Genomic DNA, 15,713 nt, shown 5'->3' with positions numbered 1-15,713 from the left:
CAGGCTGTCAGGTGTAGAAGCTCCAGCACTATTGCAGAAGTCAGGGGGGCATCAGGCGTGACTCCCAACCTCGAGGCTGGGCTGTGTGGTCAGATGGGGGCCCCCGGGGACTGCTTAGCAGGTCTAATGGATCCCTAGTCGAGGGCTGTGAGCTGATGGCGAAGGACCGTGGGTGCAGAGAGCGCACTGTCATCAGCACGGCTTGGTACACACACAGCCAGCTTTGCTCTGAAAGGCTCAGCTCTCTAGCCGAGCATCATGAACAAGAAACCAGGTACCTCTCACTGGTATCAGAGGAGGCAAGCAGGAGGCAAGGGACAGGAGCTTCAGGAAGGGGACCCTCCGTGGCTGGCGTGGCCTGGGAGGCTGGGGGCTAGGTTGGTGTATAAGCTACAGTTTGAAGAGAAGGCTTGGGACTCAGTCTTCTGCTCTGGCAGCCAGAGGGGCTTGTTGCAAGGTGCCCGACAGCCCGTCGACACTCCCCAGTTGAGTGAGTGAATGAATGAATGAATAAATGGGCTTTGCTCCCAATGCTCCATCACTGACTCCTGAGGACTATGGAGGATGCAGACGTGGTCTGCCCCATACTTTACACAGAGGTGGGCACCTGTGATGTCTACAGCATCTAAAAATTGGAGACGTCAACAGGTAGCAAAGCAGAACCTATTATGACAGTGGAGAGAGATGGGCTGGCTTATCTCTCAGGCTGCCTCCCACTGACCATATGGCTTGGTCGACTGGGCCTTGGGTTCATTCCCTGCAAGAGGAGAATGTGGGTTCTGTGTCATTCGTCAAAAGCAATGTAAGTTCAGCTCACTGAGCCTGTTGGTCAGTTCAGTGGTCAGAGTGTTCACAGCTTTTAGCAGGAAAGTGCGTCTCCCTTCCTGCAAGATTGCAGTGCAGCAAGCATTTCAGGAAGAAGCTGCTTTATTGATCATAAAATGCAACGTAAACATGGGCTTGTCCTTCACTGAATTCACTGCAAAATTATGTTGTGGAAATTAAATGTGGCTGACTTTTTCCTAATGCTGTGTGTTAAATTCCACTGCTAGACAAATTCGACAGGAAGACAAAAATTATTTTCCTAATTGAGAGATAAATATCCACCATGGGATATGATCATGACTACTATTGATCCCTATATCCCTTGTCTCTAATCTTTCAATGATCTGAAAAGGGTCTCACTATTCTCATTTCAGAGATGGGGAAAAACAAAGCTGAAAGGGTTTCGAGTAACCATCTCCAAGCCAGGGATTAGCGATTCATTTTGAGAGCAGCAGGTGAAAGCGGTCATCGCTGCCTCCGCGGAACACAATAGGGTAATACCTGCCCAGTGTTTGCAAAATACAATTAATAGAATTCCCTTAAAAACACACACACAATTAGCATAGGATACTGTTAAGGATTTCCAAGGAAAGTCACCATAAAGAAAGGTGAATGACGTTCCCTGAATGACTTTCCCCATCCTTGTCCTGTCTTCATTTCCAGGGGCCATTTGGACTGCTTGCTGGAATTCTCACCTCCTTAAAAGGCGAGTTCCTTGTTACCTACGGGAAGTGCCCAGTGGGTGGGTCATGACTGATTAACGATGAACCAGAAGCTGCCAGTAAGCCTTCCTCTCTCAAACGCCATAAACATTTCTGGCCAAAATGGGACTGAACCTGCTCCCTTGGTCCCCTCCTCCTGACTCACACCAAGTGCGCCCTGCAGCAGGGGCTGGAGAAACCCAGGAGGTGGGTGGTGATCCCCTGGGCCGTCCTTACGGGCTACTCTTCACCTAGCAGAGGCTCCTGTCCCGGCTTTACTGGGGCTCATTCAGGTCGCAGGGGCAGCCTCACCCACGCCGGACTCTCAGAGGTCTCAGCTCCAGTCACCTCCTCTCCATCATCTGATGTAGCTGGACGACAGACAGACATTCCAAATCGTTATCATCACAGTTCAGTCCTTAGGAAACAGTGAGGTTCTCTTCCATTTTCTTCAACTAAATATTTTATCTATCTGAATGTTGCCCAAAGGCAAGTTTACCACAAAGAGTTAAATTTTTACAGTTAAAACACTCACACATGTATACATATACGTCTCTTGGGAAGTCAGCACAGCTTTTGAACTTTCAAGTAAATGACCTATTTTGGGGAGGATGGTAAACTGAGTGAACATAGGGGTGACAATCAGTGAAGATTTTGTCAAATTCCTGCTGAAAGGGAAGACAGGGCCCAGTTCACTTATGGCCACTTCACCTGCCCCCACAGGGTCACCACTCTGCCATCTCCGCGGCCATGCAATCGGCAAACGACAGCAGGCAGGGCCGCCTGCTTTTACGGTGAGTTAGTTGATAAAGCCCATGCTTGTCATCACCTATCTTGTGCATCTGGAAGCAAGTCTTGCACAACCACAGTGAAATGTGGTAACGTGAAGCTTAAGAAATCGAGGGGAACAGAGCTAGGCTCAATCCATACATGCAAGTCACCGGCATGGGTGCTTGGAAATCAAGCGAGTACAAAGCTTCCCAGATGTGATTTCTGCATCACGGGGAACACCATCCACTGTCAGCAGCTAAGCCTTGTAAAAAGTTACTAATTGTTTGTTCACGTCACCTTTGGATGGGGGCTGTGAATTTAAGGAAGAGTTCTAGATCATGTGACATTTTTTTTTTCTTTTAGTACAATTATGTAAAGGGAAGTCAGCACAAGGTTTAGCAACATGAATGTGAAGGAACTCACAGTGACAAAGGGCATTCTAGTTAAATCTGACTTTTATTGAAAATTCTGTGCTTACTGCTCAGTCCAGCACGGCTCCTGTGAGGACATGTGGTACCCAGACTCCATCTCGTCTTTGTCTCTTACCATTCATAGACATTTAGGGAATTCTCATTAAAATTACTTAGAGTGAAACAGAGAGACCATGTTATAAAATAAATCTGGTTAAATACACTTTGTTGTATTGCCTCATTTATGTGATGCATGGACCTAATTTTCTTCTCTTTGTCTCTTAACTATGTACATTAGGTGATGCTTGCCAATTAATGCAGGATGTCACATCCCCGATTGCTTTCTCAAGCTTCTTAAACATTAAAAATAAATATGTGCCATCTGTCTCATTTCTTGAAAGCAATTCAAAATGGTTACTTTTGTTTGCTTAGGATTACAGCACAGTTTATAGCTTCAGTGCTTCTGAATTATAAGAAAGTTCTGTCTCCCTTTCTTAAACGTAACTTCATTTTAAGGTGAATCCATCAGAAGAGTGGAAGGCTCTGGTGAGACAGAAACTAGTGCCAGATGGTGATTAAACCTTTGGTCTTTGGCATTTGAGAGACGTGGCCTGGATGCCAGGCCTGATGCATCCTACTGAGCCACCTAGAAAAAGCAAGTTCATCTAGTGGTGCCTGAGTAGTCCTCACCTGTGAAATGGGGATAATGTCTGCCATGTGCAGTACACTGGGAAATATGAATAAAGTCACACACAGACACACATATATAACATATTCCCTCCTCAGTTCGTAGTTAAGACACAACAAATGGTAGATACTATTGCTTTCATCATCACCCAGTTTGAGGAGGGGAATATTTCAAGTTGGGAAGGAAAGTTGTTAAAAAAAAAAAAAAAGCCTAGCTTACCACAAGCCGCAACTACTGAAGCCTGTGTGTCTGAGAGCCTGTGCTCTGTAACAGGAGAAGCCGCCGCAGCGAGGAACTGCAGGGCCACAACTAGAGAAAAGCCTTTGCTGCAGTGAAGACCCAGCGCAGCCAAAGATAAAAAAATAAAATAATACATAAATGCAATTTTTAAAAACTCAGAGAAAAAGAAAAAAAAATCTCATGGGGGCATGAGGTTAAAAACTAAGAAGGAAGTTACATAGGAAAGCTATGTTCTTTCTCTACAGCAATTAAAATGTAAAAGTAAACAACCTGACTCCATCACCTCCCCCGCCCTCTGGGCACGCAGGTCAGCTGGGAACCTGTGCCATGGGATTGGTGAGCTGGGAGAACTTAGAGGCTTTGGGTCTGCAGTGGCTACAATGGCTGTTTTCAAAGAGTTGTTTTTTGTTTTTGTTTTTAATTTAAAAAATGGTATGTATTATGGCACCAAATGTCTAAATAACTTAACTATAATTAAAGGGGCAAGGGGATATTTGAGAACATTCCCCTTTCCATTCTAAGTCAGAGCAATTTTCTCAACAATACCGTCTACTGTGGCATGAGAGAACTTTCTAGATCTGAGCAGAGCATTCCGAGGAGGGTGGACATGTAATTTGAAGTCCACCCTATACTCACAGACCACAGAATTGCAGTGCTCTACAAAATGCTAGATACATGTGACCAAGCCCAAAATATTTCAGCAATAAGAAAGCTGAGGTCCAGTGTGGCTCAGCAAATTGTCCAAAAGCACACAGAACAGATCTTTTCTTTTAGCTAAGTTTCAACACTTCTGTTAAGTAGAGTGAAAATTTTTGTCCTTCTATAAATATCCTGGGTTTACAGCTGATTCCTTGCATGGCAGTTCTCCTAGCAGCCTTATTTGAACATAACTGGGCTGTTCGGCATAGTCCTCGCATGACAAAGTGGTCAAGTCTCACTAGTAGCCGAGAATGCATTATCAAGCCTTTATTTAGCGCTACAGTCGGGGCAATCCAACTATTAGTCATCCTGACATGTGCTTTGAACACAACACACCCAAGAGTCCTGGCAAAAACTGCATCTGCTTCCTTCACCCTCCCACACCACACTCCTTTCGAATGGCTGATATTTTTACCGCAGTTCTAGAAAGAAAATTACTTAACATTCCTAATCTGGGGACGCACTTCAGCTTCTCCTCCTCAATTATCAAATTAAAAGGCAGCTCGTGTAAACCCTGCTCATGAGGCAAAATGTAGAACCAGAACCGCTACAGACACAGGGAGCCCTTCCAGCAACAACTAGAGAACTTCCTTAAATTAAGAACGAGCTTAAGAAGCTCAGTCTCTCAGAAATTTCCACCATCCCACTGCCCCCTCCAGCAGGCACATACCAGTTCTACCCTGTCCCCACTAAGGAGCTTAATATGATCTGAACACAAACTCGTTTGCCACTCATCACACAGCAGGACTATGATCTCACGCTGGGAAACGTTTCTAGAAAACCAAAAGCTACCCTATTTTCAAAAAAAAAATTTACATTGAATGAATCCCATCTGCCTTAAGGGGAAAAAAAAAAAAAATTGGGCGATCAGGTAACTAATCTTTCACCTCCTGCCCTATTTTGCTGGTCTGACCAGAGAAGGTGGTGGTGGGGGAGGAGAGGTAAGGAAGGGTGTCCTGAAGGCCAGAGGGATGGTTCTGGGGCCTGCTGTCCCCACTGTGTCTGCCCTCTTGGGTGACAACCCAGCCAGGTGTTCAGGCCAGGTTGGAGGTGGCCCCCAGCTCTGACGGCCTTGGTAACAGGTGCCCAGGAGCATGTGACCTTGAACAGGTCCCCAGGAACATCGGAAGTGAACAGGAGGTGCTTGTTCCACCACGTTCCTCGGATGCCTCTGCAGTTTATTCCCAGGCTGGAGTGACAGCGAAAGCACAGCCAGAGTTTCCTCCTGAGCCCCAAAGCCTAGTGGCCAGGCCCTGGAGGAGAACCCAGTGCGCATCAGGGGACCAACCCCAGGCTCCTATTTCCACCTTTGCTGCCAGGACGGTGAGTGGGAGGGAGACAGGCAAGTGGCTGCTGGGGTTGCATAAGGAAGATTTCCCAAGGAGGAGCCCAGTGATTAATCTGGCAGGAATTTATTTCAACACTCCCTCCCTCCACCTCCACCCCCCACCCCCCCACAAAAACAGCCAGACTCAAGATGCTGATAAGAATTCTTTTATGTTATTCCAATAAAAAATACATTCATACAGAAATATAACAATCTTGCAAAAAACAATTTCAAATAAAATCTTGTAAAACAAAATTTTACAAAAATCTTACAAAGATTTTTTAGATAACAGGGTGCTTCAAAATAAAAAGAAAGAAATTTCACTAATAGAAATTTTCTTTTAATGTCAAGCAAAAAGTTTCTGCTTGATTGAGGCTCAGTTATCACCTGAACAGAATTGTAATTCTTTATGTACTTGCTTATTATGAAAATTACAGGCATTGACATACATGGCACCCAGCCCCACCCAATCAAACCACTCCACGGTGTTTCATAAGTGAGACAAGCCAGTGCAAGTTTTTTATTTTTTGTCTTTTGTTTACCTTCTTGCTTAATGGAACTGTTATGGCTAAGCACACAGCAGGGCCAAAAAAGGAATTTTTTCCCCCAAAATCCAGCAAATCAAGTGTCTGGATTTGGAACTGCCAAAAGAAAAAAGTGCATTTTCCCCCTCAGCAAAATAATTTCTTTAGGTAAGTGTATCCATCAGCCCAGATTTAAAAAAAAAAAAGAACAAAAAAACCCAGTTATATGAGCTTTTACCATTGCTCATTTTCAGGAAGATCAAACAAAATACCAGCCCAGCCAGACTTATGTGTATATATATATGTATATATATATATATAAATAAATATATATAAAGAGAAGATCCACACCCTTGACCAGCAGCTGCATGGAGGATCAGCTGTCCATGCTGCAGTATGCCAATTCGGGGAAATTACTTGTTGGAAAAACTGGAAGAATCTATGTGCTGGAAAAAAAGTAGCTTCATCTGCATAAAAAATGCTCTCAAAAAGAATCTCTGTGATTAGCTTTCTTTTAGGTTAGATCTTCAATAAGGCTGACGTTTGAAATCAAAACCTTAGTGTGTCTGAGACCAAACAACCAGCGGGCTAGTATTCCGTTCATGGCAGTTCTGAATGGCCAAGGGACCCTATCCCAGACCCACCTATTATGATGAGTGACTTGGCAGTCTGGAAGAGATCTGATGCCAAAGGCCTGTGGCAAATTGTTAAATGAAAGATAAAGCCTTTATAAAAGTTATAGTTTTCATTTTTACCTCCTTTATGGCCATTTTGAAATAGGTCTTCACAGGCTGTGGAATTTTCTAGCTATACATTCTAATTTCTCCTTAAAAAAATATTTATATATTATTCATATATATGTATATATATATACACACACACATACACATATTATACACACAAATGTACATACACAAGAATTTCGCCCACTTTTTAAAAAAGTAATATACCTTCTGTGTTACCAACAGATAGCTAGATAGATACGCGAGAAACTTGTGCCTTTTAAGCAAATACATTGTTTTTTAATACTTCTGTATCTTTAATACGTGTGAAAATGTTACATATTAAACACAGCCGGTGTATGATCTGTACAAGTGTTGTGCAAAGTCTATATTGAAGTCTCACCCTCACGGTGGCAGAAATGGTCTGATTTTCCAATTATCATGTGTTTCCCACTTGAACACTGACAGTCAAGTTGTCTAAGCTATTGAGTAAATACTGACTTGTTTGGGGAGTTTTCATCTATTTGACTTGTGAAGTAGGACCTTAAAGAGTTTTGTTTTTTTTTTCTGTATTAAATATTGATACAGTACAAAGCCAGGTGAAAAAAGAGCCTTAATAAAGCATGCATCACCCATTCCCCTGTATGAGACCCCCACAGGAGGGGCCACTTGCGTAAGGCACCATTATTAAGATCTACAGTGCATTAACAGCTAGAAAACCAGAAATGAGTCCTCAAGGCATAAATAAGAGAAACTTAGCTGCATGAGAAAACAGTTTCTAAGCTTTAGTGGTTTCATCCACCCAACTGAGAAAAATTTTAGGTTCTGAGTCTAGTGGGACGTTAGACCAGCGATTCCCAGCCTTGGTGTCCCGGACACCCAACTCGTGCCCAATGTCTCCCAAGGGCAACTTGAAATTCTCCAAAAAGGTAATACGAATTCGGAACCACTGACAAAATAGTCCTACACTGCACAACGCCTCTCTAGAAGGGGAGTGTTACGAATAAATCCAAGGGGCGGGAGTTGGGGGGGGGTGGAGCATCATGTATTGCCAGGCCCAGATGGCTAGGGGGTCACCTGATTCGACCAATTGTTATCTTAGCTGCTCAGTGAACTTGGAACCAAAACGGTAGTCCTGATTTAAAAATGGAAAAGCAGATAATTCCCCAGACCATGCATTACTTTTGTCTTAGAAGGAAAAGTTATCCACGTGTTATGTTTGTAGGTACACAGCGTATACAACAGGTAACAAATGAACTCTGTCACAGCAAGCAGCGCCAGCTACTCACTTCACACAGCTGAACCGAACACCGAACGCTCCCGTCACACACCGCGGGGGAAGGGGCTCTCCCCACCAACACCCACTCGTCACTCGGGGTCCTGACTGCCCACGCCTGCCCTCCACATCTTCCCTTCTTCTTGTCTTTTTTTTTTTTCTCTCCTCTAAGGCGCAGACACCCCCTCAGGAAATGAAGGATGGTCATCTCGTCTCACGGAACACGCCTCACACACAGAACATTCAAACTCTGTTTTTTTTTTTCTGTCTCTTGCAGTCTCGCCAGGGAAAGGATGTGCCTCGTTACCCAGTCCGTAGGAGACCCTCCACATACAGCCCACCCACCACTAACATTCTCAGTGCACATGCTCACGGCAAAGGCTTAGGGACCACTCAGAGGACAGGTAACCAGTGGCGAGCCAGGGCCACCCAGACACCACACACCCCGGGTGCCCTGCCGCTTCGGACGTGACTGTTCTCGCCCTCGAAAGACCTTCCCAGTAGGTCCTGGAGGTGACCGGGCAGGGTGCAAAATGGCTTTGGCTGGAACACGCACCCTCCTTCCGCGGCCGTCTCAGCCTGGAAGCCTTTTTAGCCCGCAGGAGTTGTCGCTCTGCCCCCTCAGAGGTGTCTCTTCATGTGCAGGGCCAGGTGGTCGGACCTGGAGAAACACCTGTAGAGAGAATCGGGGTCCCAGACATCAGTTCTCCTGCCCTGCAGGTCACAGACCTCTGCCCCGAGCTCCCCAACCTCAGCCTCTCCCCAGGAGGGTGCACTCCCCCAGCTGAGTCACCCCATCCTCATTTGGGGCAGGAAATTCCAACTGACAGAAGTATCTACATCAAAGAGGCCACCAGTGAGTTCTTGGGAATGTCACTAGACTTTACTACCTGGCCTTCAAATCTGAAAACTGATCAAGGGTTGTTCCTTGGAAAGTATGAACGAAATCACCCGATTCTCAGGCACTCAAATACCTGGGGCTACCTAACCCGGACGACTGGCAAACAAGAGCCTTTTTAAAAAAGTCCTGGGCTGAAAAGAGAAATGCCACTACAGGCCCGGAGGATGGCTGCCCACTGCGGGGTGACGGCATGCCTGCTCCCGGGGATGGCACCCCCGCCCCTGTGGTTCATGCACGTACCTGTCACAGTGAGAACATTTAAAAGGCTTGGCACCAGTGTGCTTTCTGAAGTGTCTGGTTAACTCATCGCTTCTTGCAAAACGCCACTCACACCCTTCCCATGAGCATCTGTAAGGCTTTTCTCCTGGGAAGAGAGCACATGACAGGCACGCCATTACTTCACTGAGCAGTGAGGGAGGGGCCCCGCGACCCCAGCACACGGCCAGGGAGTCCTCTCAGGAGCAGGCTAGGGGGTCACTGCCCTCAGGAACTCAGAACACACACCCGTTAGGGCTGGGAGCCGGTCCTCCCGAGGTACCAGGCAGGGGCTCTTTTCTGACCTAGCCTGGGGACTCCCAGTGCTGGGGGACGGACCCAGGCTTGGCAGGGCCGCATGACCGTGACCAGAGCCAACATGGAAGAATGACAATTACTCAGACCGGAGAAATACTTCCGAGGTGATGTGTCAGGCCACTGGACCCACAGCCTTGGCCAGGGCTGGGTTTTTACTGCTTTCTCCATGGAAACGGTTTCTCTCAAGCACTTATTTTGTTCCTTACTCACTTCCCCGTGGAATGAGGCTCTGTAGTTTCCTCCGGGAAACTACATTTCTCCAAAACCGAGGTCATGAGTTTCTGGGAAGCCCCATTCCAAAGCCTTCAAAGCACTTTCTAAAGGACCAGCAAGACACCCAGTTGACTTCATCCCTTGGCCATTTTACAAATAGGATTTCACTAAAGGTGCTATCTGAGAAATTAAAAAATTCCCACAGCTAGTCCTGAGTGTGCTGCTGGGACCACTGGGAGCCGGTCCAGGGCACCCGGGTCCTGATTCCAGCTCTGCCTTGAGCTGCTTCGGGGATCCCCGTCTCCTCTCATTACTGGCAGCATGAGATTCTGTGTGACGTGACCCTTAAGACTCCTCTCAGGTCTAAGATGTCTGTGACGTTCCAGCAGTTATCCTAGGCTGTCATGGTAACTTGAAACCAAACTATTCTCCAGATTGTGATATTTCATTAGGAAGATATTGTGTTAAAAACTGGCATCAGAAAGCAAAGGCAGCATGACATGCAGAGAAATCCTTACCAGGCACCCGCCGACGATACCACTTCAGTCGATAGGGTCAGCTAAGAAGACCCCCCCATGGTGACTGACACCGATGTGTGCCACACGGCTGGGCCACCCCCTCTCAACCCTCGAACTCCGTGCCCACAAGTCAGAGGCAACTCCATGTAACATGATGCATGGACACTGCCAGCTGGGCACAGTGGGGTCTCTGTAACCCGGGTGCTTGGGAGTGGGCAGGGGACTGGGTGTAGACAAAGAATGTGATTTACCTCTTGTGTGTTTAATCAGAAAGCGATAGACCATTCATCGGGCACATAAGTCCAGTCTTTCAGCGACTACTCTGTCCTCCCCAGAGACCCAACTTTTTCGGGGGGGAAGAAAGGAGGTGAGGATGTGTCTGCTCCGAGAGCCTCCTGCCCAGCCCCCTCCCAGGGCGGGTGAAATTCAGCAGCGCCCCACCGCCCAGGTCGCAGGAGGGACTGACCTGTGTGGGTGCGCTGGTGTGCTTTCAAGTGGGAGCTTTTGGTGTAAACTTTCCTGCAGCCATTAAAGTGGCAGCGATGCACCCGCCTGCGGCCGTCGGGGGAGGCGTCCCCGCTGCCCTTGTCGCCCGGCTTCCCTGAGGTCCCGCCCCGCGCCTTCCCGGGGGGGTGCAGCTCGCCAGGCACACAGCCCCACAGGTGCGAGGGCTCCCTGCTCAGTTCTGGGGAGGACGGAGGCGTGGAGGTGACCGAGGAGCTCAGATTCCCCGAATTGACCAAGACTTCGCTGATGGGGTCGGAGGTAAACTTGGTGGTGGGCGAGAGCTCCTCGGAGCTGTCAGAGGACTCGCTGCTCACATCCGAGTTCAGGCTGTTGGTCTCCAGGTTGTAGCTGAAGCCAGGGCTGTGGAGCGCGTCCTCGGGCGGACCAGAGGAGGACACCTTCAGGTCCGCGTCCTCCTTTTTCTCCCGAGCCAAGATGATTTTGGTCCACAGATCTTCCTGGCTGTCGAATTTGATCTCGGAGGCTGACACGTAGCAGGGCTCGCTCTGCAGGTAACGTTCCAACTCCAGGCAGGTCTGTGCGAAAGAATCACAGGGAGGCACGTGATTGTGACCACACTGAAAACGGAACCGAAAGCACAATTCCAAAAAAAACCACCAAAACATGCAGGAGCCAAGGGCAGATCAACTGTGGCCTTGCCTCTATAGGACTCCGTGTCTGCAGCAGAGCAAGAGGAGAGCTATCTCTAAGAACGGGACACGTTCAGAAGGAAAACCAGGGCGAAGCCTCTCCCCGCTTCCCCGAGGTGGACCACGATGGCCACAAATGGCTGATGGCCACAGAGGAGCTAGTTTCTGTTAAGAGTTACAGTGTTGACGTTTCTAATGAGTTTCTGTTAGCCACACAAAGGACACCAGCCTCCGACACCCCCACCCCCACCCGACAGGTTTAACCAGATTATCAGACAGCCTCCAGAACCCTGTGCATGAAGGACACCCAGGCAGCCTGCTTCTGCGGGCCTGCTGCCCGCAGCACGGTGAGCTCTGACATGGCCATGCGTCCCCTCTGGAGAACCGCTGACAGCACAGGCCGCGCCCAGCCGGGGCAGACGCAGCCAGGGGGACGTCTAGGGTCAGGAACATCAACCGAGCTGCCCAGAAGCTACCCGTTTCCTGTGGAGGAGCCCAGACCTTAGTAGGCTTTCAAAGAATGCCATTCCCAAGTACAGGGCCATGTGCGCACACAACTTAAATGACTTCCACAGTGGTCAGAGGAAAACAACAACAGGAGTGGAAAAATGGTTCCAGAATGGCCATCTGCTTTTGTAAAGGATGCGGGAGGGGAAATTCCTTTCCCGGCCCTGCTGGGAGTCCCACAATGGACTAGAACTTTATCTGCTGGCCAAGAGTACAACTGTATGAGTCATCACTCTATTTCTTTCACGCAATGCCAAAGGAGACTTCCTTTTGAAATTCTGACCAGCGGCCAAAAAAAGGACCCGGTTCAAATATACATGCAGTGTGTCAGGGACAGAGTGCCCCCCCCCAGCCCCACAACCAACCTTTCCAGAAGCTACAACTGCCGAGACACCAGCATCCCCTCTCCCCACCATCTCAAACTTTCTAGCCACTGGAAAAGAAAAACGGTAGGAAACATTTTAGGATTAAATTATGTCTGCCTTATCTTCACTAGGATCAACTGCCTACATGTCCATATAAGGCTGTCTATACAACTGCAAGTCTACAGATTTACATTGCTACAGCAAACGCCGCTCTCTTTTTTTAAGCAAATCATTTTCAGGGCTAGCCAAGCCCACCCAAAGGGCTCAGGCTTGCTTATTTAGCACGGTGCCTGCTATCAGAATATATCCTTCCCCCTCCCCGCCACCAGACTCTTCACACCGCAAGCAGGAGCAAGCAGAGGGGGAAAAAAACAATCATTGTTTTCTTGTTACCCCTAAAATTAGACGTCTAGGTTACAAAGCACCCTCCAGTGTTCTGAGGAGAGACTGGCGAGATATCTTATGGATGTTCCAAAGAAAAAGGAAAGCATGTTTACTGAGACCTTGTTAAACTTTAATAATCTGGCTAATTTAAAATCCCCATTATGCCGAGGAGCACTGGGGACCAGAATGAAGCTCTTGGGGAGAGTTTAAAAGCCTCTGAAGGCAACCCAGAGCTCAGCCTGGCTTGTGGCCCAAATCCCAAATGCCCAAGGAAACTACTTAGATCGATTTCAATCACATCCTAGGAAGCTTCAGTAGGAAAAGCTGGGAGGGGAGAGGGAAGGGAGGACTGTGAACAATGAGGCAGGCATGTGAAGGTTGTTCCACTTTGCATTTCATCCCCCTTAAAAGCCTTCTAAGCTTTGAAACCCGCAGAATATATGCGATCTGCTAATTCACTTTGTGACAAAAAGCAAACAGCCTAGTAGGGCAGAGACAACCTCAAACCCTCCTATCTTTTAAAGACAATGGGACAAGTGTCAGAATCTCTCTCCCTTCAGGCAATCCTAACGTAGGAGAAGGGGGAAAAATAAAGTTTTTTAAATGTCCAATGCCCAGAATTCCAATTTCACTAAAAAATGCCGGAAACAGAGACTCCTCTTCCCAAACTGAGACTAGAAGCAATTCGGACAGGCTCATTGTCATATGACTGATAAGTCACTGGTTGTGCAAACATTGGTTTTTTTTTTTTCTCCCCCCCTTTTTTTTCTGGTCAACAAAAGAAGGAGGTAAGAAAAACAAGGCAGATGGAGGCAAATCTTAAGGATTCCAAAGGTAAAGAAACTGAAAATGGCCTGGTAGAGAAAAGGAGCTTGTGGGTGTTTCGCTGGTGAAATTCTTAAGTAAAAAAGAAAGAAAGAAAAACCTGTAACACCAAAAAAAAAAAAAAAACCGAAAACAAAATACCTTAAAAATAAAAAAGAAGAAAAAATAACCTTGGCACTCCATGCAGGTTCATATGACTAGGTCCAGCTGTGGAGAGCCTGGAGCTGGAACAAGCACCAAACTTCTGCCAAGGGCTGGGGCCGAGATCAGGCCGCGGAGCTGGGTCTACGCTCGGGAAGACGGTTCAGCAGCCCCAGAAAACGGCAAGAACACGGGGAGCGCCCGGCGCCGCTGCACCCCACTCAGATGACAACTCCGCTCCACGCTCTGAAAGGCCCCTTTGAAGTGCCTTCTGCGCCGGAGCCACAAGTACGTCTTAACAATAACTATTTTAATTTTTTTAAAAAAATTTACCCAAACCATTAAAAAAAAAAGGAAGAAGAAAAAGAACAAAATAAAAAAGAATTGCACCTCCAAGCACACACCGTCCTGCGGGTGCATGCACGCACTCCCTGCTCGGCGCACCGGGGCACCTGGCCCACGAAAATCCCTATTTACCTGTTGCCAGTATTCCTCCAGGGAGGGCAGCGCCGAGAAGTAACCAGTCTCGTGCACAATCTGGAGTTCCTGGAAGATGCTGCACATTGGGAGCACATCCATGTCGGGCTGGAAGAGACCGTCCCCGCTGCTGTAAAAACAGGGAGGCTTGCGGTCTGCAGTCGGGAGCGCGGCGGCCGTGCCTGCAGCGCCGGGGAAGTTCATGCAAACTCAAGTGCGCAGCGATTAGGCGCCGCGGGTTCGGGTCCTGGCCGGAGCCCGGAGACGCGCTCGCGAGCCCGCACAATATTTGCAAACACCGGACTGACTGCAAACGTAACCCCTGCAAAACTTCCCTATTCAAAGCTCCGCTGCCAGCCTCCCCTCCTCCCCGCCCAGCTCCCCCCGCCGCCGCCTCCCCACGTGACTCGCCCGCGCCCGCCCCGCGCGCCGCCCAATCACGCCGCTCCCGGCCCGGGGGCTGCACGGAGATGATGTCAGCTCCGGCCAATCGCGGGCGGCGGCTCACCGCGGCCCCGCCTGGCGTGACCGAGCCTCTCCATCACCGCCCTCGCCATTGGCAGAATTCGAACTTCGGCCGGTTCTGATTGGGAGGCGGTTTCGCAGGCTATTTTTAGCAGGGTATATAAGGCGCGGGCCGTCTCGCGCCGGAGGAGTCGGAGCTGGGAGGTGCGCGGCCGAGAGGCTGCGTGCGCCTCGGCCGGCCGGGCCGAGGGGACCCGGTGTCCCTGCCCTTCCCGTCCCGGTTTCGGTCCCGGCCCCGGTCTTCCCGTCCTCGTCCCCGCAGCTCTGGTCCCCGTCCGTCGGGCCGATCGCCCGGTCCCGGCCCTGGTTTCCCCGTCGTCCCGTCCCTGTCCCCGTCCTTGTCCCCTCAGCCCTGGTCCACGTTCGTCGGGTCGGTCGCCCGGGCCCTGGTCCCCTGACCTTCCGCCGAGCTGAGGGGAGCGCGGCTGGGTCCACTCTGTCCCTCCCTCCGACCTCGGGCTGGCCGGCCGTTCTCTAGCCTCCTCCGTCCTTCCACCTTCTCGGTGCCCCCTCCTGCCCCAGCTGTAGATTCCCGTCTCCATCCCCGTCTGTCCCCCTCTTTCCCCCCTCCTTTTCGCTCCGTTATCCCTCTGTACCTGCCCTGTTTCCATTTGCACCCCCCCACCCCCGCCCCGCGCGCTGTGTCCCCTTCCCTCCCTGTTCCATCCCCCTTTGTCCCCAGGTGGCACCTGTGACCCCGGGGTGGGGGGCTGACCAGCCCCAGAGGTGTGCTGAGGGACAGGAGGGCCCTAGTCGACGGGCTGTGTTGTATATGAATCTGAGTTTCCCCCTTCAGCCTCCTTCACAAGGACAGGGCACTTAACTCGGGGACCACGGCTGTGCCACATCCTCACCCCTCTGCCTGCGTAACCTGCAAGAGCAGAGTGGCCTGGAAGACCCAAGTTCAATCTCCTGGCTCTTGAGAGGCTTATGTACACTCTTGA

General features: G+C 49.3%; 1 protein-coding gene across 3 annotated transcripts; it reads right to left on the bottom strand.

Annotated features, from left to right (window-relative positions):
* Positions 1–5,812: 5,812 nt before the first annotated feature.
* Positions 5,813–14,585, bottom strand: KLF6 (KLF transcription factor 6). Of its 3 annotated transcripts, XM_061436519.1 has the most exons (4): positions 14,245–14,585; positions 10,855–11,431; positions 9,325–9,448; positions 5,813–8,856 (listed from the first exon to the last, which is right to left on the bottom strand). In XM_061436519.1, the coding sequence occupies exons 1-4, from the start codon at positions 14,446–14,448 to the stop codon at positions 8,805–8,807; spliced, it is 957 nt and encodes a 318-aa protein (XP_061292503.1). In that variant the 5' UTR covers positions 14,449–14,585; the 3' UTR covers positions 5,813–8,804. The 3 variants fall into 3 exon arrangements, 2 of the variants coding, with proteins under 2 accessions (XP_061292503.1, XP_061292504.1); XM_061436520.1 differs by lacking the exon at positions 9,325–9,448 and having other exon boundaries at positions 14,245–14,566; XR_009740338.1 differs by lacking the exon at positions 5,813–8,856 and having other exon boundaries at positions 9,362–9,448; positions 10,640–11,431; positions 14,245–14,568.
* Between the last annotated feature and the right edge of the window lie 1,128 nt (positions 14,586–15,713).

Source organism: Bos javanicus, chromosome 13 (genome assembly GCF_032452875.1).
Source record: "Bos javanicus breed banteng chromosome 13, ARS-OSU_banteng_1.0, whole genome shotgun sequence".
Taxonomy (NCBI): Eukaryota; Metazoa; Chordata; class Mammalia; order Artiodactyla; family Bovidae; genus Bos; species Bos javanicus.
This window is presented reverse-complemented; position numbering and strand designations above follow the sequence as displayed.

Coding starts and splice junctions, on each gene's coding strand:
- KLF6 (XM_061436519.1), bottom strand. CDS start 14,448: ATGAACTTCCCCGGCGCTGCAGGCACGGCCGCCGCGCTCCCGACTGCA. Junction 11,432..14,244: donor TGGAGGAATACTGGCAACAG/GTAAATAGGGAT, acceptor TCTTTCGCACAG/ACCTGCCTGGAGTTGGAACG. Junction 8,857..9,324: donor AAATGTTCTCACTGTGACAG/GTACGTGCATGA, acceptor TTCTCTCTACAG/GTGTTTCTCCAGGTCCGACC.